Genomic DNA, 27,960 nt, shown 5'->3' with positions numbered 1-27,960 from the left:
GCCAGTATCTATTGTAACAAATTCGAGGAGTTGTTAAGTCTCAGTATGTCAGCTACTGAAGATCCAACGAAATTTCTTAGCAAGAGGACAAATATAGATAAAGAAATCAAGGTTATCCTCGCTTGTAAAGAAGTGACGGATGCTGAAGCTCTTGTTGGGATTATATGCCGTATTCTGTTGGTCAAGCAGATGGTCTTTGATCCCTATATCCATCTTCGAGAAGGTTTGGTCTCTGAGCCGAAGAAGACATCATTGACATGTCAATGGAAGAGATCCGCCTAAAAATGGTAAACCTAAAGGTCATGAATGTTACAAGCCCGACTTTTGGACTAAATGCTAGAAGCCAACAACAATCTCCAAAATCCACCGAATAAAAATAACTTCAATAATCGTGATACGAGAACCAGTAGTAACAGTAATAACCGTGTTGCTCGCCATTGTCGAAAGTGTTGGTCAAATGACCACTTCTTCAACGAGTGCCAGTCTATCGTTTATTTGCCATTCCCTGGTTTCATGGATGATCTGAACGATCGAAATATTGGAAGTACGAATACGAGAGTATGTACTAGGTGCGGAAATCTAGTCATCAACCAATTCCCTGGATTTGTAAAAGTCGCCGTTGGATTGACTGCCTCTTCATCGACTCTCGTATACCTCCATCGACTCTCGACCAGTGCGATCCGATGGCTACTTGATTCTGGTGCTAGCACACACATGACTGGGAATATTGAATTACTGTCTGATGTGGTCAAACCTAGTGCTAGGACCGTATCTGGACTTGGATCGTCTGTATTTAGGTCTACAGCTATTGGTGTCCTTGTTGGATCAGCAAATGGATTCGAATGGTCTATTCCGAACGTCTTGTATGTACCAGATATTGGTCAAAGCTTACTCTCTGAAGGACTGCTATTTGAACAAGGGATGGCTGTACAGAATCAAAATGGAAACAAAGTTCTTTTCAACGTCGAAAGAGTATATATATCAAACGAATTAATAATATATATCCCATTCCATTCGAAATGAAACCGCTTCGTCTTTGGCATTATCAGTACTAGCTGTTGATGATGGAAAACTGCTGATGATGGAAAACTTTGGCATGCCCGATTTGGACATCCATCTACTACACGACCAGTCAAAACTCTACCCTACCAGGTGTAGAGACTGATGATGAGCCGTGTAGACCGTGTATCAAACCTAAAATAATTAGATTACCTTTTCCTATATCCGTATCTCCAAAACCAGAAGCTTTGGAAGTACTTCATATTGACCCAATGGGCCCATTCCGTACAAAGTCACTTGATGGATCTGTTTATATCTTAAGAATTATAGAGGCAGGATTCCATTACGGATGGGTGTTTCCAAAGAAATCGAGAGCTGAAACTCCCAATTGTGACTAATTTGATGACGATGATTCGTAATCAATTTGGACTCACAGTCAAATTCTTTGAATCTGATAATGCTAGAGAGTTTGTTGTGAATACCGTGTCATCGCATTTACTTGAAAATGGCATTATACATCGACTCACGCTGCCACATGCTCATCAGCACAACGGAATGATTGAAAGATACAATCGCACCCTTCAAGAAGCTGCTAAAGCTCTACTCTTAGGTGCTAATTTAGCACCAACGTTTTGGGCTGAAGCTATCAAAACAGCATGCTATCTCCGAAACACGTTGACGACGACAGCTCTTGAGAAAGGGACTCCATTTGAAGCACTGTATGAGAAGGAACCAGTATACGATCATTTGAAAGTGTTTGGATCTAAAGCGTTCTTACACGATCCGACTGAATCCGATAAACAGCAGGATAGAGGTATAAAACCTGTATTTGTTGAATATGAGGCTGAATTTGGGACCTCTATACGTGGATGGAAATTTTATATACCATCTACATGAAAGTTCGTGTATTCTCGTAATGTAAACTGGTTGGAGGATACGAAATCTGATGGTAAAGGTGATGCTGATGTTGACTGCTCGACCCAACTCGAAATTGAAGAGGAAGATGTTTCGGATGGAACAGTCTCTGAAAGTGATGATGAAGTCATTATAGTCGATTTAGGAGTTGGTGATACGAAGAGATCTAGACCAGGTGGTATGAGTGGACCTTGAAATGTAGATGCAACATCTGATGGAGGAGGTGCTGTATCTCCACGATCTACTCCTCGTGAACGCACTGCAACTCCACCATCACCTTCACCACAGTCACCACTATCAACTGTTGCCACTCTCTTCAGCAAGTCGCTCAAGACGTTACCAATAGTGACAGTGATGATGGTTTTGTCAGTCATCCTTATAGAAAACTATCGGATACTCCTCTGGTAATAACACCACCACCTGCAACTAGGTCCCGTGGTGATCTAGGCTTGTCTAAGGGATAGTGTAGGTAATAAATAGGTCTGCACATGTTAGATATGATATGAGATCTGATCACGTGTTAGGAGGGCGAGCTCAGACACGAGATGTGACGAACGAATCTGTCGGATACGTATCAGAAGCAGGAGGATTCACTACGATTCTTCATCTTATGCATCCTCGTTCCTCTCCCTCAGACTTGACTTTGAAATTTGACACTTCCCTTCTTCAACCAACTTTAACAGAAATTTGTGAGTCGTTTGAAGAAGAGAAGATCTAAACAGTATATCACAGTCCATTCTATTATCTTTAATGATGTGACTGACACATTTGTGTCATGAAGGAATGGAATCTCCGAATGCGATGCCCCAATTACGTTTTAGATATTAGAAAGAAGCGAATCGTGAAAGAGCAAAAATTAGATTATCAATATCGTCAATTCCTATTCCGATTCCATTTCCATTTCGCTCCTGTTCATCTCTATAAAAGGTCCTATACAGCGCACGAGACACATCAAATTGAGTGGCATTCAGGCATGGGTTGGCCCGTTTCACAGAGAGTGGCTCTCCTACGATCGTAATAACATCATAGTTCAGTTCGAACCGAGATAAACTCATCTTGCTACCGTCGCTGCGCTAGGAACAGATATGTACAAAGATATATAATATCTCTTTGCGCGGTACAAATCGATCGGTGGGCAACAGTACATTTGAGTCTGACTGAGCTCGACTTGTCTGAAGCACGTTTAATATGTAAGAAGAATAGGAATACAGCCTGTACACCCCAGTTTTCTCTATCCAACATTGTATTGGGCTTAGATGATTTCACTGCGAGTTGTCACATCCTATTCATACATAAAGTTTGTGTGTGAGAGAGACCAGTAAATGGGACAAGGAGCCACTGACACACCTGCGCTTTCTTCAAAGCTCAACTTTAAATTCGTTGTTCACGATTTCACTGTAAGTGCCACATCCGGCGCATTTATAGCGCTGTTACAAAAAGAACGTGTGAAAAGAATGTCTGATACTAGGAATCAGATGCCATTGACACACCTGTGCTACTGCATTCATTCCTCCGACACTATTCCATTGCGTCGTGCTGCCGTGACATTTTGGGCATGGTGCTTGAATCGGACAATTAATGCCAACTATACGGGCCGGGGTTGTAAGTACAGATCCCATCCTAGACAGCATGTAGTATAGTTAGTGGATTACTTCCCTTGAATTGCATTGATCAAAGGGATTGACTCACTCACCTGGCTTCACTACTTCAAATGGTTTAAGTACTTTAAGAGATATGTGTGAGGTCCTCCGCGATTGTCTCTAAAGCTGAGAATTCTGAGCGCAACTTTGCTCTTTCCACGTGGTCATTTTAAAACGTTTCAGACCTTTCAAACCTTTCAACCCCTTTCAACCCTTTCAAACCTTTCAAACGTTTGAAGCTTTTCAAAACTTTCAAGGATTCAAATTCATCAACTCTTCATTTTTCAAGCCTACCATTCTCCATTATACAAATACTTTCATTGAACATGCCTCACCAAGGACCATTTCAAGCCATTCCTTCTGAACGTGTTGAAAGGCATCATACGGGAAACTTTGGCGGATTTCTGAACGGGTGGTCATGCTGCGGTCAAGGTAAAGGAAACACTTCATGGAGTCATAATGACTGTCACCCCCGGACTGTAAGGGGATCTGAAATTATTTGCCTTACGTACGTTATGTATCTCACATATTTTGTCATCGAGCCTGGAGTAAACTTCTCTCTGCATGATATTTAGATGCGGTACCGATAGGAACGCTCCTCCTCCACCTGGATATTCCTGCGACTAGATAACCAACAGATTGTAGACAGGTATCACTTTTTTTTGCGTCCCTTCTATCTTGTGGCTTCTAACCAATTGCCACCCCCACCACCATCCAGGATACTGTTGAGAAAATAAGATTTTGGTGGCAAATCGTATCTTTGTAGTTGTCCCAATGCATCATTGATAAAAATTTAAGCCATTTCAACGTATAAGCACTGCTGATGGATGATGTCGTAGTATGTTGCACGAGTAATGCTCAGATGTAGATGTTACAGAAGACCACGCTGCCACCGTCTTGAAGCAGTCGAGAGTGGATCCTGTTGGCACTTGTGCGTTGGCATTCCGTTGCGATGACAACGCACTTTTGATCCATAAAAAATGCATCTGTGCTGCAGCGTATTCTGTCTAGCAAAGGAATGCATCGTAGGCCATGATACTTTAGAGTCAGAACTGCGGTCTTGCTGAAAGCCTACAGATTCTTTTCATTTCAGCTTAAAAATCGGTCAATGCGGGGATTCTTCCATTGACTGTCCGGCCAGCATACCAGACGTGTCGACGTTTGCGCGCCAATCGAGGGTGATTGCCAGGAAGGAGATGTCCCAGTGGTGGAACGAAAACGTTTTTTACTTGAAACGTAGCACAACGACTCAGCGAGTGAGACTGGGATCGTTACTCTGGAAGATTGGCGTTATCACTGCCGGTGACACTTTCTCTCAAGTGTCCAAAGCCAGTGTCTCAAACCCAATCGTAGGTGCCAGTCTCATCTTTGACTTTCCAATCAAGAACTTTCTAGCAGAGATCAGCGTCTCCAATTCAAACCGGTCGTACGTGTGGTAGTGGAAAAAGAGAGGAACGTCTGTCTCTTTAGTGTCTGTACGAGTGACCGCACATAGATCCCGGTCTATAGTCATCACCCTCTTGTCCATGTAACCACTATTCTCGAACGTAGTGATTTCAACAGTGTAGAAGTCAGCTCCTTCATAGTCTTTTTTGTGAAATGGTGGGCATCGGAACCATTGGAGTCGTAAAGAACGCCATCTGGCAAACGCGTGGCTGAGGTCTTCGGTAGACAACGGTCAGCCAGAGCTATGTTGTTTCTTAGTGTACATTTCGGTGGGAACAATAAACAAACATCCAACATGAGACTGACTGCTTTTGTGAAGAGGCCAGTGTCCCGAAACCCAGCAACCAATACTATAGTGGAGGTGCTGGGGTTGCCAGACTTCGAAGTTCCACTGCCTTTCTTGTCACCACACAGGTTTAGCAGCACCATGTTGCGAATGTTAGGTAGGCCAGTAGTCGTTCATTTGTCATGTCCCTGTTCACGAGATAAATCTTGAAATCTCTAAATGGGTAGTAGAATGTCATAGGCAGTAAACGACCGTATTGCGAGTGCATGTATTTACCACCCCAATCCATACAATAAAATTTAGCTGCACTTTGGAGTACTGATCCGTTCGACGGTCCAATGGTACAGACAAGTCGTTATGAAGGTGACGTTGGCCGCTCCATTGGAATTCCCTTTCTTCGTCGCTTCAGTCAAGGTAAAGTGGCACCAACATCAGCAGCATGATCTCCTTCTCCAGTCTACCGCCTTTCATTTAGTGTTTGATGCTACGTTGTACACTTTTGAGATTTCTAGAGTGATCTGTAAGTGACGAGACTTGGCGACAAAAGCCAAAACGACTTACACAGCATCCTTGATATGAATACTGTTGCCGTCGACAGCTTTCTCTGTGATGATATAGTGTACAACGGCTTCTTCATACTTCAAATCCCTCCGTAGTCCATAGAATCCTCCTTTTATCGTCAAATACCGGGAACACCAGCCTCGAAAGAATCGTGTGTCCCTGAGATAAGGGAGGGTTCGAAAAGCTCGACCATCATTTCGTTTGAGACCGACCAGACCGTGTAAGGTCCTAATCAAGGGTTCCTTTAGCGTAATCTCAATACGGTTCTCCCCAAAATACCAATACGTCGAAGAGAGAAGTACCCTGTCCTGGTTGGCGTCTTTACCATCCACACGGTTTCTTCTGCTCAGTGTTCATATTTTCACACTTTAAGAGTTTGTTGCCGTTCGGGATGTAGCTTTCCATGACGGTCTTGTTGTTGACGTAGAAGCAGTCTCCTATACGGCCAGTCCAAGTTTGAGGGTTGAATCGTTCGTTAACCAAAGCAAGACACACGTTCAACAATGACACGCCTACTACAGGAGAGAACAGGACAGAAGGAACATCAGCACAGGACCAAAACGGCAAGAGCAAGACACATCTGTCAAAGCAAAAGCGGTTTCCACATTTTCCACATTTCCCTATGTTCAGATTGTTCAAAAAGACACACCGGCAAAACATTCAACAGTTGAGATAGTTATGGATAACGGAGGGAGAGAACAGGACAAAGAGACATGATAAACAAGACAAACAAGGTAAGGACAGTAGCATCTGAGTGATAAGTTGCACAGGATGCACCCCTGAATCACATACACGTAAGCAGGACCAGAGGGTCCAGATCAGCAAACTCTATGTGCCTTACTAAAATTCGGAAGTTGCTGTTCATATTCTTGCTCGGGAATCAGACATCCGAGTTCGCTACAGAAAGAGGACTCCGCGGAGATCCGTTTGGCATCAAGTCAGTATAGAATCGCATTGATCAAGCTGCCATGGTCTTGTACTTTGAGAGTGACGGTATTATCATGTAGCATTTGAACATTTTTTGTTACTTCACTTTGACCTAACCTCCTTTACAATAGCCGTGAGTCCTTCAGCCATGATATACATGGGAAAAGACAAGTTTGAGAGTATGTTCACTTCCCCAATTGATTAGTTCTCTATGTCTTTCAATCTGACATTTAACGATCCACAACATTCACATCAACCAGACGAGGAACTCATCAAGTTTGGATTTGAAGAGGACGTATGGTTTCACGTCGACAAACTTTCATCTGCGCACGTCTATCTGCGGCAACAGAAGGGAGCTAGTTGGGAAGATATACCTGAATTGCTGCTGCAAGATTTGGCACAATTGACGAAAGCTAATAGCATTGAAGGTAAAAAAGGCAAATAGAGTACTTGGTATACTGTTACTGTCTTCGCTCATTCTGAACCATCTTAGGAAACAAGAAGGACAATATCACTGTCATTTACACGCCTTGGGCAAACTTGAAAAAGACTCAGGGAATGGAGACTGGACAAGTCACCTTTCACAAAAATACCATGGTAACCAAAAAACCCGATCAGACTAGTATTTTCAGGGTCTTTGCTAAACGGCTCTCTCATGCTAGGTCAAGAGGATACACGTCCAAACACGTGCAAATGCAATCATCAACCGACTCAACAAGACCAAAGAAGAACGAGAACCTGACTTGGCTAATGAAAAGGTCATTAGAGCACGTGAAGATCGTGATGTGTCTAGAGAAATGGAAAAGAAGCAGGTAATGCTTATGTTCACTAGAATTGTAGAGCTCATACAAAACAACAGATTGACAGTGGTTTCTTGCTAGCGCCAACAAGAAAGAGCAGAAAAAGAAGCCAAACGTATTGCAGAAGAAACCAAGTCTTATTCTGCTGCTATGAAAGAACGTAACATGAAATCCAATCGACGTGACTTGGATGAGAGTGTTAGCGTGCAAGAACTCGAAGATTCGTTCATGTGAGGGATTTGATTAGAGTAGGAGAATAATATGTACATGAAAAAAAATATAAATTGACATCATCCATATGGACGTGTTTCCCTTGTGGTTTCGTCTGCATCGACTGCAACGTACTATTACCGTAAACAGGCCAAGAGAACTCCCTTCAAGGACGCCATCTCAACAATGAGCTCTTTAATCAAGCCAAACCCTACTCTAGATACTTTATGCAGGTTTCTCAACTCGGTTCGAGGCACTGACAAAGTCCTCATGGTACGTCTTGAATTTGCATTGGGAAGAAGAGCTTTCTAGCCTTGTCAGTGACATTAATTATGTTTTGGAATTTACATTGCCTCCGATTTACGTCTGCCATGGTTGATTTGCCTAATCTCGGGTCAACATCAACAATGATATAAAATCTTTCAAAAAGGATTTTTAAAAACTTGCAGCTTGAAGTAATACTGCATCATACTTGCTAAGTCAAGCTCTTATTGTACAATAGCTAATGGTATACGCTTCCAAAATCGGCATATACGCCCTCCATCGTAAAGACCCGAAATCTCCCATCGCAGTCCGTCTTCAAAACCTCATTGGACCAGCATCAGACACTCGTATGCTCCTCCGCTACTATGGTCTCTTACCAATGTATCAATGGATTCTCTACTCGGAAGCACATCCAGCAGCAACAAGCTACCTCCAGACTCTAATCCGTCTGCAAAATCTAGCAAACGTGCTCTACTACCCCCTCGAACACGCATATTGGTTGGGCGCACACAATGTGATTCCAATGTCTGAAGAAACGCGTGATAAAGTATTTGGATTGTGGAGTAGCAGGTTTTGGGCTTTATATGTCGTCTTGTATTTTGCCCAGTTGTGGGAAGAGCACAAGATCTTGTTGACAAAGGAGGTGGCATTAGAGAAACGGATTAGGGCTTCCAGTAAAAGTGGAGATGACAGTGTAAAGGTCAAGCAAACATTGGGGGAACAAAAAGTCGCGTTGGCTGATGAGAGGAAGACTTTGATGATAAACTTTGTAATTAATGCTGCATACTTTCCATTGACTATTCACTGGAGTGTGGAGGCTTCACCATTCCCTGAGATTGGTGTGGGAATCTGTGGGACCGTTGCTGCTCTTGCTCAGGTAATCAGTGCTTTGGCATTGCCCAAGTGGGGTTTGTAGCAGTTAGTCTAACAAACTTTTTCTCGTCTCTCCGTTAGATATACACTGCTTGGATCGCCAGTTGTTAGAGTGAAGTGATGCTCCTGGTAGTTGGGATTGGTATGCTGAGGATCTGACTTGATAAAGCCAAAAACCTGTACGCCGTTTTTCCGAAAACATAAATGCTGCAGAACCAATCTAACATGTCTCGAGTTATTGACTGAGCAGCCACTTTCCAGTGGGCATGTTTTTCTTTCATTTTGCGCTCGAAGCCGAAACAAGAACCCATGTTTTGTGAATTTTGCTTTCTTGTTTTTTGTTTATAGATCATGTGCTCGTACAAACGCATACGGCTACAGTGCAGAGCAAAAAAATATATTTTGATAACTTCTACGCCATGTTATATATTTTTGGTTGTTCCTTCCAAACTCATGAATCACTACTACCGTTTAGTTGCGTTGCAGCCTTTGATTTCTTCTTCTTTGGTTTCTTAGCAGCTGTTCCAGCACCGCTTTCACTAGAAGCATCAGTAGCAGGAGTGGCATCTGCTGGTGCTGGAGTAACTGGTCTAGTATTCGAGGCAACTGATGGAGTTGCACTTGGAGTAGCTGCGGCTTCAGCCTTTTTTCGATTATCTTTGAACTTGCGGACTGAAGAGACAGTACTCCACTCATCCTCCGCTGGCTTTTCTGGTGTTGTCGTCGTTTCTGGTGTAGTTGGTTTAGCGGTTTCTACAGGTACAGATATCGGTGGGGTGACAACAGCTGGTGCTGTGACTGCTGGTTGAGGATGATGTTGCTTAGGTGGGGCCGCACCGGGTGGTAGATTTTGCTGTTGTTTCACCTTTTTCGGCTTACTGGCACTAACACTATTGGATTGTTGTTGTGACGAGACAGACACAGTCTCGGGTACAGTGACAGACTCAACTACACTACTACTAATACTATGAGTCGGGACTGGTTGTTGCTGTGGTGGTTGTGGTGTTGGTGTTCCTGGTATAGGTTGTTTACCGTCAGCTGGTGCCGCCCTAGCTTTTCTCGACTTGACATCTTGCCATTGAGTATCGGAATGACTACGTGATGGTGGAGTCATGGTAGCAGCTGCAGGTAAGACAGCGGCAGAGTTCTGGCTAATATTGTTACTTTTGTTGGATTCGTCATGCTTATTGACACGCCTTCGATGCTGCATTGCTGGACGACCAGACCATCCTGGTACACCAGATCCCTCTGCAATAGATCCAGTACCAATCGACATTCCACCTTCTGAACTCGTTTCATCATCTATACGAGCAGGTGTACCATTGGCAGGAGCTGCAAATGACGTTAATGAGGTGGGTTGACGTGTTGATGAAGCTGTAACTGATTGGGATCTCCTCTTCTCTTGATCTTTGAGGATATCATTGACTAGTTGGGTCGCCAATTCGACTGATTCTGGAGTACCTCTAATGACGACTACATCACGCGTAACACTGTTACGCCCTTCACTGGGGACTTTGAGAAGCTCGATATATGCACCACTCTCTGCACGCATGCGTACTAAGTTTCGGCCTTCACGACCAATAACATGAGGTCTCATAGTGTTGTCGATTGGCATATGTGCAGCATGCTGACCCTAATATACGAATGGTATGTATTAGTATTCAGGAAGCAAAGACGAAGAACCAGAAATGAGAAGGCAAAACTGACGAACGAAATTCATTCTATAACATACTATGTCGTTGAGAAGCTTTTGTACTTCTTTCAAAGCAGCTGGCAGAGTTTCACCACCGCGAACAACTACACCACCATCGGTAGTCTTGCCCCTCGACAACCCATTTGACAATTCAACAGTAACGCCCATATTCGCTTTCAACTGTTTAGCAAGTTCTGCGATAGATGCGACATATACATCCCGTGAGAGGCCACCAGCTTGGAAGGCTTCCATCACAAGAGCGGGTAATGATATAGTTACAGTAGTTCGTAGCTTGGAAAGGACTTCAGCTTTGGCTGATTCTATGTCGGTATCTCGTTTACCTACTATTCTCACTTGAGCTTCATTGCCTTGAGGGGGGAGAATATAGATAGTGACATTATTCTTCTTCATAATAGCAATAGCTGTTTCACCATTCTTGCCTATTACTCGTGGTGCTTCAGTAATTGGGATTGAAATCACCTGTTCTATCGATTCACCAGATATCGAAGTACTTGGTGTAAAGCTTGTCATTCCATTGCCACCAATTGAATCTGAGTCTGGACTATCAAGACCAGCTACACCGACAATCTCCTGTATAACCTTTTGCAATTCATCCTTCAATATTTGTAATGTGGCAGAGGATCCTTTCAATTCCACTTCATTGGCACCTTCGAAGGCACCCATTTTTGGAAATTGGACCTTGGCTTTATCTGGACCACCAGCAGCATCTACTATGGCTTTTATACGTTGCCCTCCAGGACCGATTACATGCTTGTGTAGGTGTGAAGGTAATGGGAAGGCGCAGGTTTCAACTGCTACAGTATCAGTGACAGTTTCCAAAATTTTGGCATGTGCCAATTCGACATTTTTGGGCGATCCTTCGATCGTAACACGAGTTGATGGTGGTTTGGTGCTCGGATCTTCAATAATGTCGACCTGTACATCATAAGTTTGTCGAAGACTGGCAATTCTTCCACCACCTTTGCCAACAACGTGTGGTAGAGCGTTGTGTGGAATATGGAAGGTTTTAGAGTACGAATGCAATACCTAAAACATTTGATCGTGCCAATGGTGAAATTTATGAAACCAAGGACCATAGCAGACCAGAATCTTACCTCATATTCAGTGAGTTCTACCAACTCCTTTTTAGCGCTTTCAACCTCCTTCTTCATGCCCTTAATTTCAATAACACCATCTGCAAATCCATCATCAAAAGCAGCATCATTCGAATCAGATACGACCGGACTGCTATCAGCATCCAGAGTAGACTCTTCCAACTTCTTAGGAGCTGGCTTTTTCAACTTTAAATGTATGGATACACTATGTCTATCCTCAAGCTTTTTAAGGTTCCGTTGACTCTGTCCGATGACACGACGCACCATTCGAGTCTTGAAGTCTAAAATATCGGATTGACCAGCTAGCAGGGTTTTAGCTTCTGCATTTATAAGATCGAATATATGAACGGCCAAGGTAACAGTGTTTGCAATAGCGACAGCTCGTTCGGCGATAAGAGGCTTAGCCATAGTGACTACTACTTTGGGCCCGTATATAGTAATAATATCTCCTTTAGCAGATTCAGAGACTTCGACTCTCATATTTAAAAAGCCACCAGCAGAGGCACCTGCATCTTCTACTGATTTGCGATCCTTTTCTGGACCTTCAGCTAGTTTTTCTCGTATAGCTTTAGCAAGCCACCCGATAGCATTACCACTAGCTCCGACAGTCTTTTGAGCTGTACCTACAGGGACCGTGATGACCTCCTTGAAGGATGACAAGGCTTCTAATCGCTTCCACTCGACAAGCATGGCTTGAAGAGTTTCGACGACTTTGGGAACATCACCTTTAGGTCCACGAATGGTAATAGCATGCTTATTGACAGATGCGTCTTCTGTTTTAGCATCAGGGAATCGAATGACTACACGATCCCCATATGGTCCAAGTAGAGACTTGAGAGAAGTACCACCAGCTCCAATAATACGACCGTGATATTTACCTTCAACATCTAAAACATGCGTAGCCAAATCCGCTAAAGCTGTAGCTTGAACAACCAAGTCGTCCTTGACCCGAGTTGCCATGGCTATCGCTTCAGCTTCAGCATTCTTGGAAGCAGGATTACGACGAACTACTATAACTACATCGTCTGATTCCTTGTCGTCGTTAGACACTACGACATCTGCCAACAAGCCCGAGTATTGTGGATTGGCACGTAATCGTTGAATATTTGCACCACCTTTACCAACTACATACTTGTGCATTTCTCTAGGTATGGTAATAGGCACAAACACTAATTCGCGACCTAGCTCGGAAATCAACTTCTTCAGGGGATTTCTAGCAGCATCTGTATCAGCTCTACTCTTGGCATGTATTTCAAACATTGGACCATTGCTCGGTGATGTGGTATTGATGATGGAAGCGGAATGGGCTGTTTCTAGTTCTTTCAAAAAGTCTCGATACTTCATGGATATTTGGCGTACAAGATGGATTGGATCAGTGCCTATGGGTACGAGAGACCGTATATCAACCTCTTCGATGATGGTTGAGTTGGCCTAAATAAACGGAAGCAAGAAAAATGGATGAGCAAAAAAGGATGCATGGGTGGACTCCCTCAGTTGCCTTACTCTAGCATAAACGGCTTGAATGGCCTTTCCAATCCGATCTTCAGCCCCTCTCACTGCAATCATCTCTGATGGATCTGATGCAGGAGGCACATCCACAGCGCAACCGGTTTCTTTGAATATCTCTTGCAGACCTGATCCTCGTTGACCAATAACAAATCGATGTTGCTTCTTAGATACTTGTAACGAGCTCGTTTTGATTCGTCGTTTCTAACATCGAATATTCATATTCATGAGACCAAACCCAGATGAATCACAGCAAAGGAAGCAAAGAGATCGAAGGTTCGCTAAACTGAGAACTCACCACATCTTCATGAATCTGCTTCAATCTCTCCTCAATTTGACGAACAGCATCTCGTTCACCAATGATGACAATCTCATCTGGATTGTTGACTTTGCCATCTTTGTCTTTTTTGGGTTCAGCAGCAGCCTTTTCATTGCCCAAGATGGGTGCCATATGAATACGAACACCAAATTCGTTTTGGAGTTCTTCAAATGTTGCATTACCAGGACCTGCTACGAATGGTTGATATGCTCTATCAATATTGACTCTTCCAACATGTTTGCTTGTCTATGGACGATGTGAGACGGGTTAGTCACAATAAACCGTTTCAGCCATTTTATGTTTACTGACCCTCTCAGAAACAATAGCATCAATTTCCTTTTTAGCCAACTCTACACCCTCTGGATCACCGATTATAATTACAGGTTGATCTTCTTCATCTTGCTGTTGAGTCTCCTCTGGAGATGCATCAGCAGGAGCTTGCCGCGGTATAGTGATCTTGGTCATTGTACGTGTTACCAAAGCATGCAGGTTGGATCCACCTTTACCAATAATAAAAGGTCGTACTGCAGGAGGCACCATAAATGTTTGAGTGACCTATACATGTTGTTGAAAATTAGTTCAAAATTTTCATCGGTTATATTGTTGTCATGGGTGCTGTTTGACACGTCCCGATTCAAATCCCGATAACAAGGTAAAAATCGACTGACCTGTGCACAAACAGCACTTAATATCTCTCTTCTGATGAGAGGCAACATATCAGCTTTAGCAGTCACAGTGAATGACAATCCTGATTTCTTTGTGAGGCAGTCTATCGATGCTCCCGAATACTTTGATGCAGTAGCTTTGGCGACTTCAGTTGGCGTAGCCTTTCGATTCGTTGCCAATAGACTCGCAGCGACATCAAACTTTTCCTGATAGTTACCGACAACAATGATGGGTGAGTTTTGACAAGTTCCGACAATCCCGAAAAACCAAAACAACGTCCATCCAATTGTCCATGAAATGTACCTGTGGTAGTACTCTTGATCTCCCATTAGCCTTTGATGAGGTAGTAGTGGTAGTTGGAGGTGGACGCGGTGGTGGTATCCAAGCTGGAGGTTTCGTTCCCGACGCTTTGGGCAAGGAAGGGAATAATTCTTCATTCTTTAAATCCACTTTACTAGCAGCAGATGATGGCGGTGATGATGATGCACCATCTCCCCCTGGCCCGAAAGTAGGTTGTTGGTTTCCTCTCACATTTGATGCCAATGTTCCATGCAGCTCGTTACTAGCAGACAGAGCAGGCTCCACTGGTGTTTCCGGACTGCCAAATTGTAGTTCATGCTGTAGCTGCTGGAAGGCAGAAGAACTTGGTTGATGTGTCTCGTCCATCAATATTGCAATAAATTATCGGTTTTGTCGTATTTGAGTTTGGGAATAGATTATGATGGGAGGAAGGAAAGGGAGTCTAAATCATATGTTAAAAAGATAAATCACTTCGCTTCGATGCCTTACTTATCCAAAAAGGAAACAATTCCATGCGATCCTGAACGAGTTGAACTTTGCTTCCAACAGAACATCAAAAATCAACAAAGTTGACAAGTCGAGAAGTCGCATGCTAGAGCGCTTCGGATTGAGCCTTTAAACTCTTTATTCGGGTTCATTCGTGCTTGGACATTGGGCAGCTTGAGCTCGCGAAACTCACGTTGAAGTGTACACTTCGACACTTTGTACACTTCAATACTGTACTATTTAATTGTATTTGGCATTACGTCGACGTAATATTATCACACGTTTCTACCAAGGCTGGTCAGAAAACCAACGTTCCAAGACCCTCGAAATCAATCTGTTCATATAGACCAGACATGGTCCTCGATCTTCGTCTTCCTCCTCTTCGGAAGGACTCAAATCTTGCATTACCAAATCATCACTCCATGCGTTCGTCTCTCTCACCTGTCCAGGCACTCTACTACTACTGCCACTAACGCTACGACTTGATCGACCTATGGAGCCTGCTCGTTCTCGCTTCTTGATTCGAGAGTCACGCCAACGTAGGATTCCTCTTTCAACCAGCTCCTCAGCTAAGCGAAGCTTTTGGGCTGGAAGAATGTTTACTGGTAGTATACCATTGCGAGTTATCATTTCGAGCACCAGATCTCGCATTGCTCCTTCCGCTGATTCAGGAAAGTAAGATTTGATTTGGGCCAAATGGGCTACCTCCCTAGACCTTATATATTCTAATTTAAACATTGACGATGAGGGAGCTTCTGTTATACGTGATGCGAAACAAACAACCTGACGGATACAAACATGATAAAGGGACAAATGAAAACTATCGAGGAGCCACCATCTGAATTTGACATGCTCTCACCTTCACAGTTCAGATCCGACTTGACGTATCCTTCGACTTCTGTCAAGTTGCAGTCAAACGTAGCTACAAAGGTTGCAGCAGTTTCTTCATTGAACCGCCTGGACGGCTCATGTATCAGAGGATTCACACTGATCAGGTACTTTACAGCTAGCTCATCATCTACTGCTTCTACCGATATATGCGAAAGACGGCCTTCATACCCTTTACACCTCTTCAGACTCTGCAAAACACTCTTTTCACTCCCACATAAAATTACATCTAAAAAGCCCTCAGCCTCACAGGCCAGCAGCCATTGTAGTACGGACTCGATATCGTCGTAGACATCTGATCGTGGAACACCGTTTTCGAATAATAGTTGCACATCGTCGATGGCAATAAGTGTTGGCCCAGCAGGAGACCGAGATCGAATGAGCCGAAGTGCATGGGCTATATGAGCAAATTGCAGATATGGCGCCGATGGATCATCAATGGTTGTGAATGGAGATGTAGGAGCTAGACGAGGGTGAAAATGCAAGTTAAACGGCAAATCGAAAATAGGTAAAAGACATAGCACACACCATCAGGATCAAACCCTAACGCAACTTCAACAGCTTTCCGCCATGCGTCTTTGGGTGGTGGTGGGATCTCTTCAGCCTGGTCAGCTGTTTCATCCTTGATGCCATTCTCTATTGCTTCGTAGACCTGATCTTGTGTCCTCAAGTCCAAAATTCCAGCTAATTTCAGATACTACAAATACGAGGATTGTTGAAAACACGAAACAATGCTTTCTTCACAGCAGTAAAACTTACAATAGCTGGTTTCTGGAATCCCTCCATAGTCACAAATCGTTGTAAAGCTGTGCCCTTCCCAATACCAGGCCCTCCTTCAACGAGTAAAGGCCTCCCTGCCACCTTAGCAGTCTTTATTTGCTGAAGCAAGTGAGCTATTAATGGCTCAAAAACAGGCAAGGCTGATTTGACGCCACCACCACCAGCAGCACCATCTGATTTAGATTCCAGTAGAGCGTTCACTATACGTCTTATGAGTTCAGGATCCATGCCTTCCGGTAGTGTTGACTCTGCGACATCGACAGTAAACTTGTAAATAGAGGGCCTTCGATGAGAATCCGGCAATGCTATAGGTGGTACTCTTCGCGACCGACCAAACCAACTGGAAGTACTCGATACACTGCTAGTACTAGCCGTTGAATCAATAGATGAGGTATTATGTGTGGTTTTGGTGGGTGACGAAGTTCCGTTGAGATTGCCATTGCTGTTAGATGTCGAGCCTCTACGTTTACGACCAGATGAGCTTGCACGTGGATATAGATACCACACTAGACCAACTCCAACTGCGAATCCTACACCAGCAATGAGCCATGGCCGATGGTCGTCATCCGTTAGATCAGGCAGCTTTTCTCGATATCGTTCTATAGATGCAGGTAATTTAAGAGAGATTCCACGTTGCGATAGGCTCAGGTTGGTTGGTATTATAGCCGAAAGGAAAGCAGGAACCGACGATGATTGCGAATGGGAGGTGTTTGACATTGTTTCGTTTAACCCCAGCGTTGGATGAGGGACTCCAAGGAGTGAGACCAGGAGAGTGACCTTATATCAACGTTAAAGTCTAGCTGGCATCCTACGTGGCTACTTTACTGCTCCTCTCTTTCCTTTGTTGAATCGTGTTAACTTGTTTCCTCAGCGAAGGCAAGTGAGTGAGAGATGGGGCCTTGGACTAAACCCAAATCGCTACCAATTTCGCGTCAGACTTTCGTTTTAACGTACTTACTATTTACTAATGCCTTTGAACTGATAGAACGTGTCCCAAGCTTACGTGAACTGTCATCAACGCGAACAACATCGATTCACAATGGCGAAAAATTGGCCTGCTACAGATGCTCGGAGGACTAATTGCTCCATTTAAACCTACTCTGCTCGTAGAATTTAGTTTCAGATCGGTGATGGTGGATCGAGAGGACGTGACGCCGCGATTGCTCATATTGCTTGGATTGTTCAGGCCCTACGACCACGGCAGAACTTCATTGGTCACATCGCTGGTCTTTAATGGTCCTCAGCATGGGAATCTCTTCTATTCTGGCGGAAAGAATCCATTCGAGTAAAAAGGTCAAACGAAGTTAAGAGTGCTGTTGCAATTGGGTGGACGATTGCGACGGTTTCCAAGGTATTGTTGACTATGAAGTCTTAGAACAGTGATCTCTAACACTTGTGCTTGTGTAGTCCTGTTCACGTTTCCAAGTTTTTACCCCTCAATACCCACGTCCTCACTGCCTCTGACGATCGGACTGTCAGATATTGGGACATATCGACTGAAGCTGTTGTCTGTACATTTGATCAACATCAGGCACGTTGATTTTGTTGGTGCCATCGCTTCCACTGCCTTTTAATGGCCAACACTAAAACTAATCGACTCTTCAAACCAATAGGACTATGTGAGAAGCGCTGCAGTCTGAAGACAGTCGAAACATGGTGACATCAGGTCAAAGAAGTCCGTCATACTACACAAGCATACTGAGCGTGAAGCCACCACAACTCATTCTACTGAATAGAATGGTAAGATCACATCGTGCAACTATGGGACATCCGTGAAAACAAGTGTATTGACACTCGACCGTGGTTACACTGTCAAATGTGTCTTGCCATTCAAGAACGGAGGAATGGTTGCATTTGCTGGTAAATGATCACAGTGTAGCAAAGCAGCGGAGAGAACATAGTTGACTCAATTATTGATTTTGACGTAGGTGGCGACAAGATCAATACATCGGGCGCGATGGCTGGTGGCCGACCAGTACAAACAATATCAAGCTCTCAAAAAGCCGAAACGTGTCTAGCATTCGATGGAACATCCACCAGACTCGTGTCTGGTCATTTGGATCATCATGTTAAGGTGTATAATCTGCAGGATTACAAGGTCGTGATTAGTATCAAGTACCCCGCTCCTATTCTTTGTGTTAGTTTTTTGGTAAACTCGCCTGGGTACCTCTCGTTTGGTCGTTGGAAGGAAAAACGGGATGCTATCCATACGACAACAGCATGTAGTCAAGACGCAAAGGACAATGTCCAGACCCTTGAGATATAGACGTGGTACTATGGCTTACTTTGAACGTGGTACCCAGACATCAAAACCAGACTCGGTAATCCAGATACGTGTTGGTGTCCATCTTTTTCTCCACCTTGCTCATATTCTACTTATTATAGACTGATTTATTGGTTGAATCACAGCTTTATCGTGGGTTGAAATCTATGATCGTTACTACAGAAAGTTCCAATATTCGGTTGCTTTGGATACTGCATTGGCCAAAGTAAGAATGTGGGTGATAATGATGAACATATTTTGTACGATCCTGTTTCCGTCAGCCCCCTTTTCGGCTCGCAGCACTCATTCAACTATGCTCTCGTTAGGTTAGGACGTTGATGGCAAAGTGGTAGTCAGTTTATTAACCTACTGATGCAACGAGATGGTTTGATAATTGCAATATCTGCCCGATATGAAAAGTCATCGCAATCTGTGCTTCGATTCCTATGGCGACACATTCTAAATCCTCGGGATTCAGTCATTCTGATTGATGTGACAAATATTGTGCTTGGTAAGCCAAGCTGTCATTTTGGTTGCTGCGACAAAGAGTGCACATATAAGCCATGGAATATCTCACGCCCTCTCTTGTCGTCGTCCTTGTTATATCTTTAAGGAAATTGTGATATATCTACCAACAATGATAAGCAGGCGGATGTCGAGATTAAATGAGCGGCTCAACAAGCACTGTACAACCTACAAGGTCTTATGAATATGATACTTGCTGCCTCCGAGAGGTGAAGCATTGTTTGTCTTCCAACCAAAAAACCGTAGGTTTAAGATAATCATTTGCAACATTTTCTCATCCAATAAAGAACGTGGATTTATTTTGCAAACCTGGTGAAGCCTTGACTAGTTGGGACGCTTTTGATGACTTTCTGATTCATTCCAGACCTGAGATATCACAGTTCTATGACTTTCAAAAGGCAGTTGAGCCCTCTAAAAGAATCACTGGGCGTCCCAATATACGTTCCAATGACTGGTTGTGGTTGGTTTGCTTACTAGTTATGGCATCGGTGTTGAAACGTCAACAAATAAGCCTTGCTTACAACGCATTGTCGATGAGGTTATTTGACATTGCTATTAGACTAGCACTATACACTCTCTGACTTTGTAAATCTCAATGCTTGCCATGGTCGATAACGAATATTCCACTCTGCATAAGGAGCCACGTACAACAATGTGGACATTTGAGCGCCAAACTGCTCACACTATTGGTGCAAGCAGGACAACTCATTGAAGTTTCAGCGGTTGGATCGAGTTTTCGTTTCAAACCAGAAAGGCCTGTTTGGAAAATTACGAACCAAGTTCAGCAGCGGATTTAACTCTCCAGTGACTTTTGGCAAGGAAACAGTAAAAACTTACCTCTAACAATAAACAACATCACCATAGCCACAATAAGAAAGTTCAAGATATAATTCAAGAATCGCCCAACGTTTTCGGTTATTGCTGCGTCAGCTTTCGCGTCCTCCAAGGTCAAGTAGCTCCAATTTCCAGACTTTCCCGGTCGAAGAACAATAAACCATTGGCGCAATGATGAGCCTAGAATAGAGGACCGGGTTTGTTGAGGCTTGTCTGAATGGGTCCAAAAGGTTGTCAAAACGTACCTCCAACCAGTAATGAAACAGGAGGCGTAAGTATATCATCAATAAAGGAGGTGATGATGGACGAGAAGGTGGATCCAATGACAATTCCTGATAAAAACAAGTTTGAATTGGTCTAAATTCAATGTGAATCCACGGAAGCCCAATAACTGTACTGACCTACTCCGAGATCAACCACCGGCCCGCGATAGACAAACTCATAGAAGGTCCTCCAACCCGTACTAAGCGCGTCCAAAGTTGCCTTTCCACCCTAAAACCGTGACGAGAGCCTGACATTGAGCTTTAAGGTTTCGTGAAGTGGCGTTAAGCCCCAACAACAGAGGATATAAATGAAAACATCGTCATAGATCTCATCATTGAGATGTATCAAATTCATATTGATTCACTCGGAAAGTTCTAATTGGCTTGTCAATAAATCTCACAGGGAATCAAATGCCAAACTATTGCAATGTACCAAACTCGCTCCCCAAGCACTATCCACTGAGATCTTAAGATGTACGTACTCGGTCGAAAGCAGCTCTCACATCCTCAAGATTGTCAGACAGGTCTCCAAGTAAAGGTTGATGCTCTTCAGCAACAGCAACCTCAACTGCTGGTTGAGGAGCTCGTCCAAAAAGATTTGGAATCATTCGTCTGCGGGCATCTTCCGGCGTCATTCTAGAGGGATTTTCGGCTCTCATTGTTGAAGAATACGGTTCTCTGTAAAATTATACTCTGCTTTCTGTCCGGATCACTTTGCGTCGACAAACAAATGTCAATGTAGTCAATCCGTCGCTTATGTTCGAGACTTGAAGCACACTTGAAATGATCTAATCATATTTCGTTGAATATTTGAAGTCATTCAAGCAACTAGAAAGTTTCGTTCAACCTGTCTTTACGTATGCGAATCTCCTGGCTCATCCAAAAATTAAACCAAATTCCTGGCCCCTCACAAACTGACCTCTAGAAGGAAGAAGGAAGAGGAGTCTGCAAGACTTTAATCTAATAATTCAGTAGATGCGAATCCTCTTGTCTCCCACCTCCATGACTGCATTTTATCATAGTATATTCAGAAACTCCAACATCTCGACTTTGACGACGGATGTAAGTGTGACGCGCTACTGAGGACTTGCTTTGACCGGCAAATTATGATCTCGACGGCATTTATAATGGATTACATACACTTTCTGGTGAAGCTTTGGTTTATTTTTTGACACAATGGCCAATTCTCCCTCTCGAAACCTTGAATATTGGCGCATTTCCAGTTTTCCATCAGAAAACATTACCAAGCGTAGAAGCGACGAGCAAGTTCTTGAATTCAGGGCACAGCTCTTGAATTCAGGGCACCACTGACACGTTTCTTCGCATAGCTTTGCTCAAACTCATCTGAACGACCATGTTTCTCGTATAGGGATGTTTGCAAATACATCCACAGTAAGTCTAAGTTTTATTAGACCCGAAATAATGGAAATGTGTTCTAGTTTGGACCTTACACACTCTTGTCTGTTTCAGACCTACCACACTTTGTGATGCGGTGGAAATGTCTTTAATGATCAAGCAGATCGTCACGGCCCAAACGCGTCGCCGACTCTCGTATGTCCGGTAAACTATAAGGGCACCGTAAACCAAAACAAAGGCTGTCATTTAAAAAACTCTGTTTGATCAGTTTACAATAATGCCTAACTTTTGCAACATGGAGGTTTCCTTTTTGGCTTTATCTGAAACCAGATTAAACGGTTTAAGAGGCAAAATCATTCCTGGGGCGCGTGGAGCAGCATAGACTATCGACTTGATAAAATCCGGAATGGTGGTTTTCGTTGGCTTCGAAACTAGTATGGACTGGAGCACTATGTTTGTGTTGTCTACAAGAGTAGTTTGATAGTTAGCACTGTAGTATTACGATAACGAAAAGTTTTTTTGTTACCAAACAAGTCCTTGTCAGACCACGATGTCTGTTCGAAGAAAAATAGAGTGAGATAAAACTCAGTAGCAACGGCATATCACAGTTCTTACGTTCCCAACAACTATGCAAAATGTTAGGAAAGGTGAGAAATCGATGCAAAAGTACTGCATATATCCATCCATCCATACCGACAGATATGGTTGCATCCTCATCAGCCTCATACTTGGTAACCCGACTCAAATTCTTGAACATGACATTCAAGTCGTCTCCAACAGTTCCTACGCAGTTTCAATTAGCTACGATACTTCGGTACGATACAGAAAGCAAACATACCTTTGCCAGGACTAGGCATCAACCCTTTAGGCCCCAAATGCCTCGCCACGTTCTGAATCACCAAATTAAACAATTCCTTGGTACAAAGTACCTTGTCGAACATTAGCAAATCGCCTTGGATCTAAAGTTGTAAGGTGTAAGAAGCAAGCCAAAAAAGTCCCTTCTAGATAGATACACTGACCTGAGGAAACAGATCTTCAGCACCAACGATAGCAGCACCCAACTTCTTTGCCTGTTCAGCATCATCACCTCTAGCAAACACCAATATCCGCTCTGTCGATGTTTTGCTCTCATCTTCTACAAGATGTGGAAGAGTAACATCTCCTCGAATGAGTTTGGGTTTGTCGGTAGTTTCTTCAGCTTTAACCAGCTGGGTGTGTAGCGTTATAGGTCGTGATTCCCCGAGACAATATATCTGGATGATGGCGATAAAGATGTGTTAACTATGTGGGTTCTATTTGAGATTTTTTTGCACACACCCTAAAGGTATCCATTGCATCTGCAAACGTGATATTGTCCTGGTTCCTAGATGCCTTGAGAGCTTTCTTCTGCTTTTGATAATGTCTCTTGTCATAATAGCGAACTTGGCAAATCTATGTTCAAAAAAAGTCAGACTTGTTTGGTCAATTGGACGCATCCTTAATAAAACTTACGATGGCCGAAGGAATTGGTCTACACATCGGCCTCTTATGAGGTCCCGACGATGGTATCAGCGTCTCTAGTATCCGTAAAACTTGTACTCGTCTAGCTGAATTCATTTTGGTCTACTTTTTGGGGTGAAGTAGTCAAAAAGTCCACCAGACATGGACTTCAAGATAGACTCAGACGGATAACGTGTCTTTCTAATATTCAGAATTCAAAATCGGTGCTGCAAGTCGCGAGATCTAAACGTTTCCGAGTACGAGCAAACAATGGAGGTTGACTAAAGATCCCTCAATGCACTGTACAAGTACTTTTATCGCTATAAATTACATGACTCGAGACAAATTCTTCAGCATCAGCAGCGAGGCGACGTGTCAAAGTTCCTACTTTGCATCACATTGTAGCACCCAGACCACATTCATCTTGACTTGGGCTGTGGCGGTGGCACTAGACCACTATGAATGCGATAGTATGATACACTCGAATCACTTTCTACCACTGCGAGCACCACACTAGAAGAAGTTGATGGTTGATCAATGCGTAGATTTGTAGTTACGATCTTGTTTTCTCTACCTTGACGGAGGCCGAGACGCGTCATCAGGATGCTTCAACACCTTAAAGTACTCTTGTAAACTGCGAAGAAAAAACAGCCGTGACTAAGTATTGATGTTGAATTGGAACTGAGGAGACAACACATTTCCACTGTACCTGCTAATAGACCAACGTTCTGATACAGGTGTCGGTATCATTACATCTAGAGTTAGCTATATTCACATACAAAAAAAAAGGGCTAAGTGACGAGCCCACACAGCGCTATCTTGACCGAGCTTACTTTATCATCCATCCGACCCCATATCACGACTCGATTCCATTCCTTGACATGTTCAGCACGAGTAGTAGCCCATCTCTTCGCTAAATGTATGATAAAATTGTCAGCCAACTTATCAAGTGGATTGAACGAAGGAAAAGGCATTGACCATATGTGCATACAACTTGCCAAACTTGAGATCCATGTATACTTGAAACGATAGTTCTTGATGAAATGCAGGTACACCCTTCAGCTGGGGCACAATATCTGAAAACTGCAGGGCAATGGTGTCGTGTTTTGGTTGGTGATTGATTTTCAAATGAAGCTTGATAGTTTGCGAGACTTACGTTTGGATGAGCTTGCATCGTTCGTTCTGAATATATAAAGAACAGAAACTTTAGAGAATTGAAGTAGCGCTTTTGACCTGATCACATCACAAAACAACTTTCAAGCTCAACAAAAAAACCAAACTGCACCATCAATCAACACGATGGACAGAAACGACAGAATGACGACGACAACCAATGGACACCACTCTCACGCTAATCAGCAGCTAGTCCCAGTAGATAAGCAGCTGTCTTCTCTTCTACACTCTGGATACTCTCATCCAACTCTGCGAATTTGGCAATCAAATGAGGGACGAACCATTACAAAGAACTCGCTTATTTTCCCCATCTTCATAACCGATGTGCCTACTGACAAAGAAGAGATCTCTTCTCTACCTGGTCAATACAGGTAATCTCGTTTACATCATCACGTCGCATCTCGTGTCAACATGCTCATACCCTTACTCGTAGATACGGTGTGGATGTCTTGAAAGCTGAATTCGCACCGCTAGTTAAGAAAGGACTTCGAGCGGTCCTCATCTTTGGTGTACCTACGCAAAAACCCAAGGTAAAATACAGGCACTCTCAAGCTTATTCAATCGGTTGACTCATCAAACTCCATCAACCAGGATCCTACAGGATCGTTAGCAGATGATCCAGAAGGGCCAGTCATTCAAGCCGTAAAGGTATTCAGGCGCGAATTCCCTGAAGTACTGGTTATATGTGACGTTTGCTTGTGTGAATTCACGAGCCATGGACACTGTGGTATGAGTCCCTGTTAGTCACGTCCTTTTTCGCTTTATTCTCAACGTACTATATTACGTAGGCATACTGAACGACGATCAGACAATCAACAATCCAGCTAGTATCAAGAGGCTTGCTGAAGTCTCGCTTGCCTATGCTAAAGCTGGTAAGCTGCATGATTGTTCCTTGCACAACAAGGTGCTGTTATATGACATTTCTTTATGCATACAGGCTGTCATGTGATAGCTCCATCAGACATGATGGACGGTCGAATTCGTGCCATCAAGGAAATCCTCTTAGAAAACGGTATTGCTCATCGAGTATCCGTCATGTCCTATGCTGCCAAATTCGCATCTTCCTTATACGGTCCATTCAGAGATGCTGCTGGATCGGCTCCCTCATTTGGTGATCGTCGTTGTTATCAACTGCCACCTGGTGCTAGAGGATTGGCTCGTCGGGCTTTGGTATGATGTTTTAGGGTTTTTTTGGCTGTATAACATCTGAAACAGAATTCTCTATCTAATTTAGATCCGTGATGCAGGAGAAGGAGCAGATATGATTATGGTCAAACCTGCTTCACTCTACCTGGATATTGTCCGTGATGCTCATGAGCTCTTGCCTGATTTGCCACTTGCTATATACCAAGTATCTGGTGAATACGCCATGTTGTGGTGGGCTGCTCAACACAAAGTGTTTGATCTACGAGTTGGTGTTATGGAGAGTTTGAATGCTGCTGTTCGTGCAGGTAGGGTTGCTTCACCATCCTCTATTTGCTCATGTCCCTGACGATTCTTTTCCTATCTAATGATAGGTGCAAACATACTTATCACTTATTATACTCCTCTATTGTTGGATTGGTTGAGCGAATAAAGGTCTAGTTAGTTTTGTTTGATTTTCTGAGTTTCATGATGCATGATGCGATTTAGCGATGCGTTACAATGATATCTAGTATGTGGACGTGCGAAATGATTGAGATCGCGCAACTCTCATCCAAGCGACACTTGTAACCAAATGGTCACATTTTCTCAAAACATCAACAACAATTGCACAGGATGGCTCCATCACAAGTTACACCCCCAGCGGGACCCAAACACTTGCGAATGATCATAATGGGTCCTCCAGGTAATTCATAGTCGCCTGTAATGTCATGTAAGACCAGCAGTTTAAAACTCAGCTTTTATTAACAGGTGCTGGCAAAGGAACCCAAGCTCCTCGAATCAAGGAAAAGTATTCAGTATGCCATCTAGCTACTGGGGATATGTTACGTGCTGCTGTCGCGGCTGGTACTGACGTAAGTTTTGAACATTAACGCGACATCAGCTTGGTGTACATGGGAAATTTTTGTGCATCATCATTGGTCTGGCGTGTTTGATGAAGCAACAGGGAGATATAATGTCATGTACTGATATTTCGAATGTGGAATTTGTATTGATTTCATGACTTGTTGCACTTTAATTCCTTCATCGAGAAAGAAGCTCCCTCGTCTCAAACACAACATCGTAATACAACCGACACTCACCCCAACACCACTCTCCCATCAAACTAGGTTGGAAAAGAAGCCAAAAAAATTATGGACGCAGGTGGTCTCGTCACCGACGAAATCGTCGTAAACCTGATCAAGGACAATCTAGACCACAACAAGGAATGCAAGAATGGATTCATCTTGGATGGTTTCCCACGAACAGTGGTCCAAGCTGAAAAGCTAGATCAGATGCTGGATGCCAAGAAACAACGTGTAGATCATGCTGTAGAATTGCAAATTGATGATGCATTGTTGGTTTCGAGAATTACGGGGAGGTTGGTACATCCTGGCAGGTAAGAATGAGATGAAGATGATTATAGGAGCTGTTTGAGCAGTGAGACCCATTATTGTGTGATATTATAAACGATGTGTGTGGGGCAACAAAAAACCTTGTATATCGGCCTTTTGAAACACATCAAGCTTGTGCAACATCTCATACCACTCACGTTCACTAACATTCAACCTCATTTTTAACCATTAGTGGCCGATCCTACCACAAAGAATTCAGTCCTCCGAAAGTCGCAGGCCAAGATGATTTGACTGGTGAACCACTAGTCCAACGTTCAGACGACACTGCGGAAGCACTAGTCAAACGTTTGGATGCATACCATAAACAGACAACACCTGTAGTAGATTACTATCGTCGTAAAGGTGTATGGCATGGTGTTGACGCTTCGCAAAAACCAGCTACGGTTTGGGAAAATCTGCAAGCCATCTTTGCTGCTTCCAATTAAGTAAAAAAATGTCAAAATGAAGGTCGTCGTTTAGTGATGATGATGATTGGAAAAAAGATATGTTATTTGTTTATGAGAGGTCTGTTTGTGGTACTCTAGAAACAATAGATCATTAAAAGGCAAGAAATCGTTCGTCAGATTTTTTGGATGTGACATGCTTTTGCTGTTTTCTACTAGTATATAGCGTTGTCATAATATTACTTAATTACATTTCGGTGATGCAAACTATGACCTTCACAACCCTGTCCCTAGCCAGCTTTCTCACGACATAGATTCACCTTTGACAGCAACTCATCCACTATCGATTCGAGTGCATCTGTTCCGTGATAATCACGTCCATCACTAGTTTCCGTCATAGCCAGAGTGTATTTGAATGTATCAAGTGGAATGATTCCTTGTCGTTGGATCTAATGTACGTTGACTTCAGTCAT

At 43.3% G+C, this 27,960-nt stretch overlaps 10 protein-coding genes across 10 annotated transcripts; 5 read left to right on the top strand and 5 right to left on the bottom strand.

The window, feature by feature from the left end:
• Positions 1 to 45: 45 nt before the first annotated feature.
• On the top strand, positions 46 to 2,387 carry SmJEL517_g03859 (uncharacterized protein; the record flags this gene model as incomplete). Its single annotated transcript, XM_031169787.1, has 7 exons — positions 46 to 223; positions 341 to 863; positions 1,133 to 1,389; positions 1,436 to 1,824; positions 1,900 to 2,092; positions 2,117 to 2,318; positions 2,384 to 2,387. 7 exons carry the CDS (start codon positions 46 to 48, stop codon positions 2,385 to 2,387), a joined length of 1,746 nt encoding a protein of 581 aa, XP_031024239.1.
• Positions 2,388 to 6,815: 4,428 nt separating this feature from the next.
• Positions 6,816 to 9,032, top strand: SmJEL517_g03858 (uncharacterized protein; the record flags this gene model as incomplete). Its single annotated transcript, XM_031169786.1, has 9 exons — positions 6,816 to 6,840; positions 6,906 to 6,953; positions 7,035 to 7,202; positions 7,268 to 7,371; positions 7,437 to 7,586; positions 7,656 to 7,772; positions 7,935 to 8,057; positions 8,287 to 8,925; positions 9,003 to 9,032. The coding sequence occupies 9 exons, from the start codon at positions 6,816 to 6,818 to the stop codon at positions 9,030 to 9,032; spliced, it is 1,404 nt and encodes a 467-aa protein (XP_031024240.1).
• Positions 9,033 to 9,372: 340 nt separating this feature from the next.
• Positions 9,373 to 14,886, bottom strand: SmJEL517_g03857 (uncharacterized protein; the record flags this gene model as incomplete). The annotated part of the gene is made up of 8 exons (XM_031169785.1): positions 9,373 to 10,554; positions 10,654 to 11,661; positions 11,730 to 13,160; positions 13,233 to 13,439; positions 13,534 to 13,800; positions 13,864 to 14,109; positions 14,223 to 14,426; positions 14,524 to 14,886. 8 exons carry the CDS (start codon positions 14,884 to 14,886, stop codon positions 9,373 to 9,375), a joined length of 4,908 nt encoding a protein of 1,635 aa, XP_031024243.1.
• A 405-nt stretch (positions 14,887 to 15,291) lies between these two features.
• Positions 15,292 to 17,391, bottom strand: SmJEL517_g03856 (uncharacterized protein; the record flags this gene model as incomplete). The annotated part of the gene is made up of 4 exons (XM_031169784.1): positions 15,292 to 15,761; positions 15,866 to 16,357; positions 16,423 to 16,591; positions 16,654 to 17,391. 4 exons carry the CDS (start codon positions 17,389 to 17,391, stop codon positions 15,292 to 15,294), a joined length of 1,869 nt encoding a protein of 622 aa, XP_031024244.1.
• Positions 17,392 to 17,738: 347 nt separating this feature from the next.
• SmJEL517_g03855 (uncharacterized protein) lies at positions 17,739 to 18,940 on the top strand (the record flags this gene model as incomplete). Its single annotated transcript, XM_031169783.1, has 4 exons — positions 17,739 to 17,959; positions 18,082 to 18,181; positions 18,411 to 18,534; positions 18,603 to 18,940. 4 exons carry the CDS (start codon positions 17,739 to 17,741, stop codon positions 18,938 to 18,940), a joined length of 783 nt encoding a protein of 260 aa, XP_031024241.1.
• Positions 18,941 to 20,054: 1,114 nt separating this feature from the next.
• Positions 20,055 to 21,218, bottom strand: SmJEL517_g03854 (uncharacterized protein; the record flags this gene model as incomplete). The annotated part of the gene is made up of 5 exons (XM_031169782.1): positions 20,055 to 20,218; positions 20,300 to 20,476; positions 20,542 to 20,628; positions 20,698 to 20,788; positions 21,042 to 21,218. The coding sequence occupies 5 exons, from the start codon at positions 21,216 to 21,218 to the stop codon at positions 20,055 to 20,057; spliced, it is 696 nt and encodes a 231-aa protein (XP_031024242.1).
• A 961-nt stretch (positions 21,219 to 22,179) lies between these two features.
• On the bottom strand, positions 22,180 to 23,511 carry SmJEL517_g03853 (uncharacterized protein; the record flags this gene model as incomplete). Its single annotated transcript, XM_031169781.1, has 8 exons — positions 22,180 to 22,379; positions 22,442 to 22,469; positions 22,531 to 22,541; positions 22,609 to 22,698; positions 22,754 to 22,874; positions 22,935 to 23,168; positions 23,233 to 23,346; positions 23,407 to 23,511. 8 exons carry the CDS (start codon positions 23,509 to 23,511, stop codon positions 22,180 to 22,182), a joined length of 903 nt encoding a protein of 300 aa, XP_031024247.1.
• A 302-nt stretch (positions 23,512 to 23,813) lies between these two features.
• Positions 23,814 to 24,568, bottom strand: SmJEL517_g03852 (uncharacterized protein; the record flags this gene model as incomplete). The annotated part of the gene is made up of 6 exons (XM_031169780.1): positions 23,814 to 23,907; positions 23,969 to 24,028; positions 24,104 to 24,159; positions 24,228 to 24,302; positions 24,373 to 24,477; positions 24,551 to 24,568. 6 exons carry the CDS (start codon positions 24,566 to 24,568, stop codon positions 23,814 to 23,816), a joined length of 408 nt encoding a protein of 135 aa, XP_031024248.1.
• A 143-nt stretch (positions 24,569 to 24,711) lies between these two features.
• On the top strand, positions 24,712 to 26,143 carry HEM2 (porphobilinogen synthase; the record flags this gene model as incomplete). Its single annotated transcript, XM_031169779.1, has 7 exons — positions 24,712 to 24,938; positions 25,001 to 25,097; positions 25,159 to 25,294; positions 25,356 to 25,439; positions 25,505 to 25,737; positions 25,802 to 26,018; positions 26,085 to 26,143. The coding sequence occupies 7 exons, from the start codon at positions 24,712 to 24,714 to the stop codon at positions 26,141 to 26,143; spliced, it is 1,053 nt and encodes a 350-aa protein (XP_031024245.1).
• Positions 26,144 to 26,325: 182 nt separating this feature from the next.
• On the top strand, positions 26,326 to 27,529 carry SmJEL517_g03850 (adenylate kinase; the record flags this gene model as incomplete). Its single annotated transcript, XM_031169778.1, has 4 exons — positions 26,326 to 26,395; positions 26,461 to 26,564; positions 26,820 to 27,088; positions 27,277 to 27,529. The coding sequence occupies 4 exons, from the start codon at positions 26,326 to 26,328 to the stop codon at positions 27,527 to 27,529; spliced, it is 696 nt and encodes a 231-aa protein (XP_031024246.1).
• Positions 27,530 to 27,960: the final 431 nt, after the last annotated feature.

The sequence above is a fragment of the Synchytrium microbalum genome (assembly GCF_006535985.1).
Source record: "Synchytrium microbalum strain JEL517 chromosome Unknown SmJEL517_scf0022, whole genome shotgun sequence".
In the NCBI taxonomy this organism is placed as follows: Eukaryota; Fungi; Chytridiomycota; class Chytridiomycetes; order Synchytriales; family Synchytriaceae; genus Synchytrium; species Synchytrium microbalum.
This window is presented reverse-complemented; position numbering and strand designations above follow the sequence as displayed.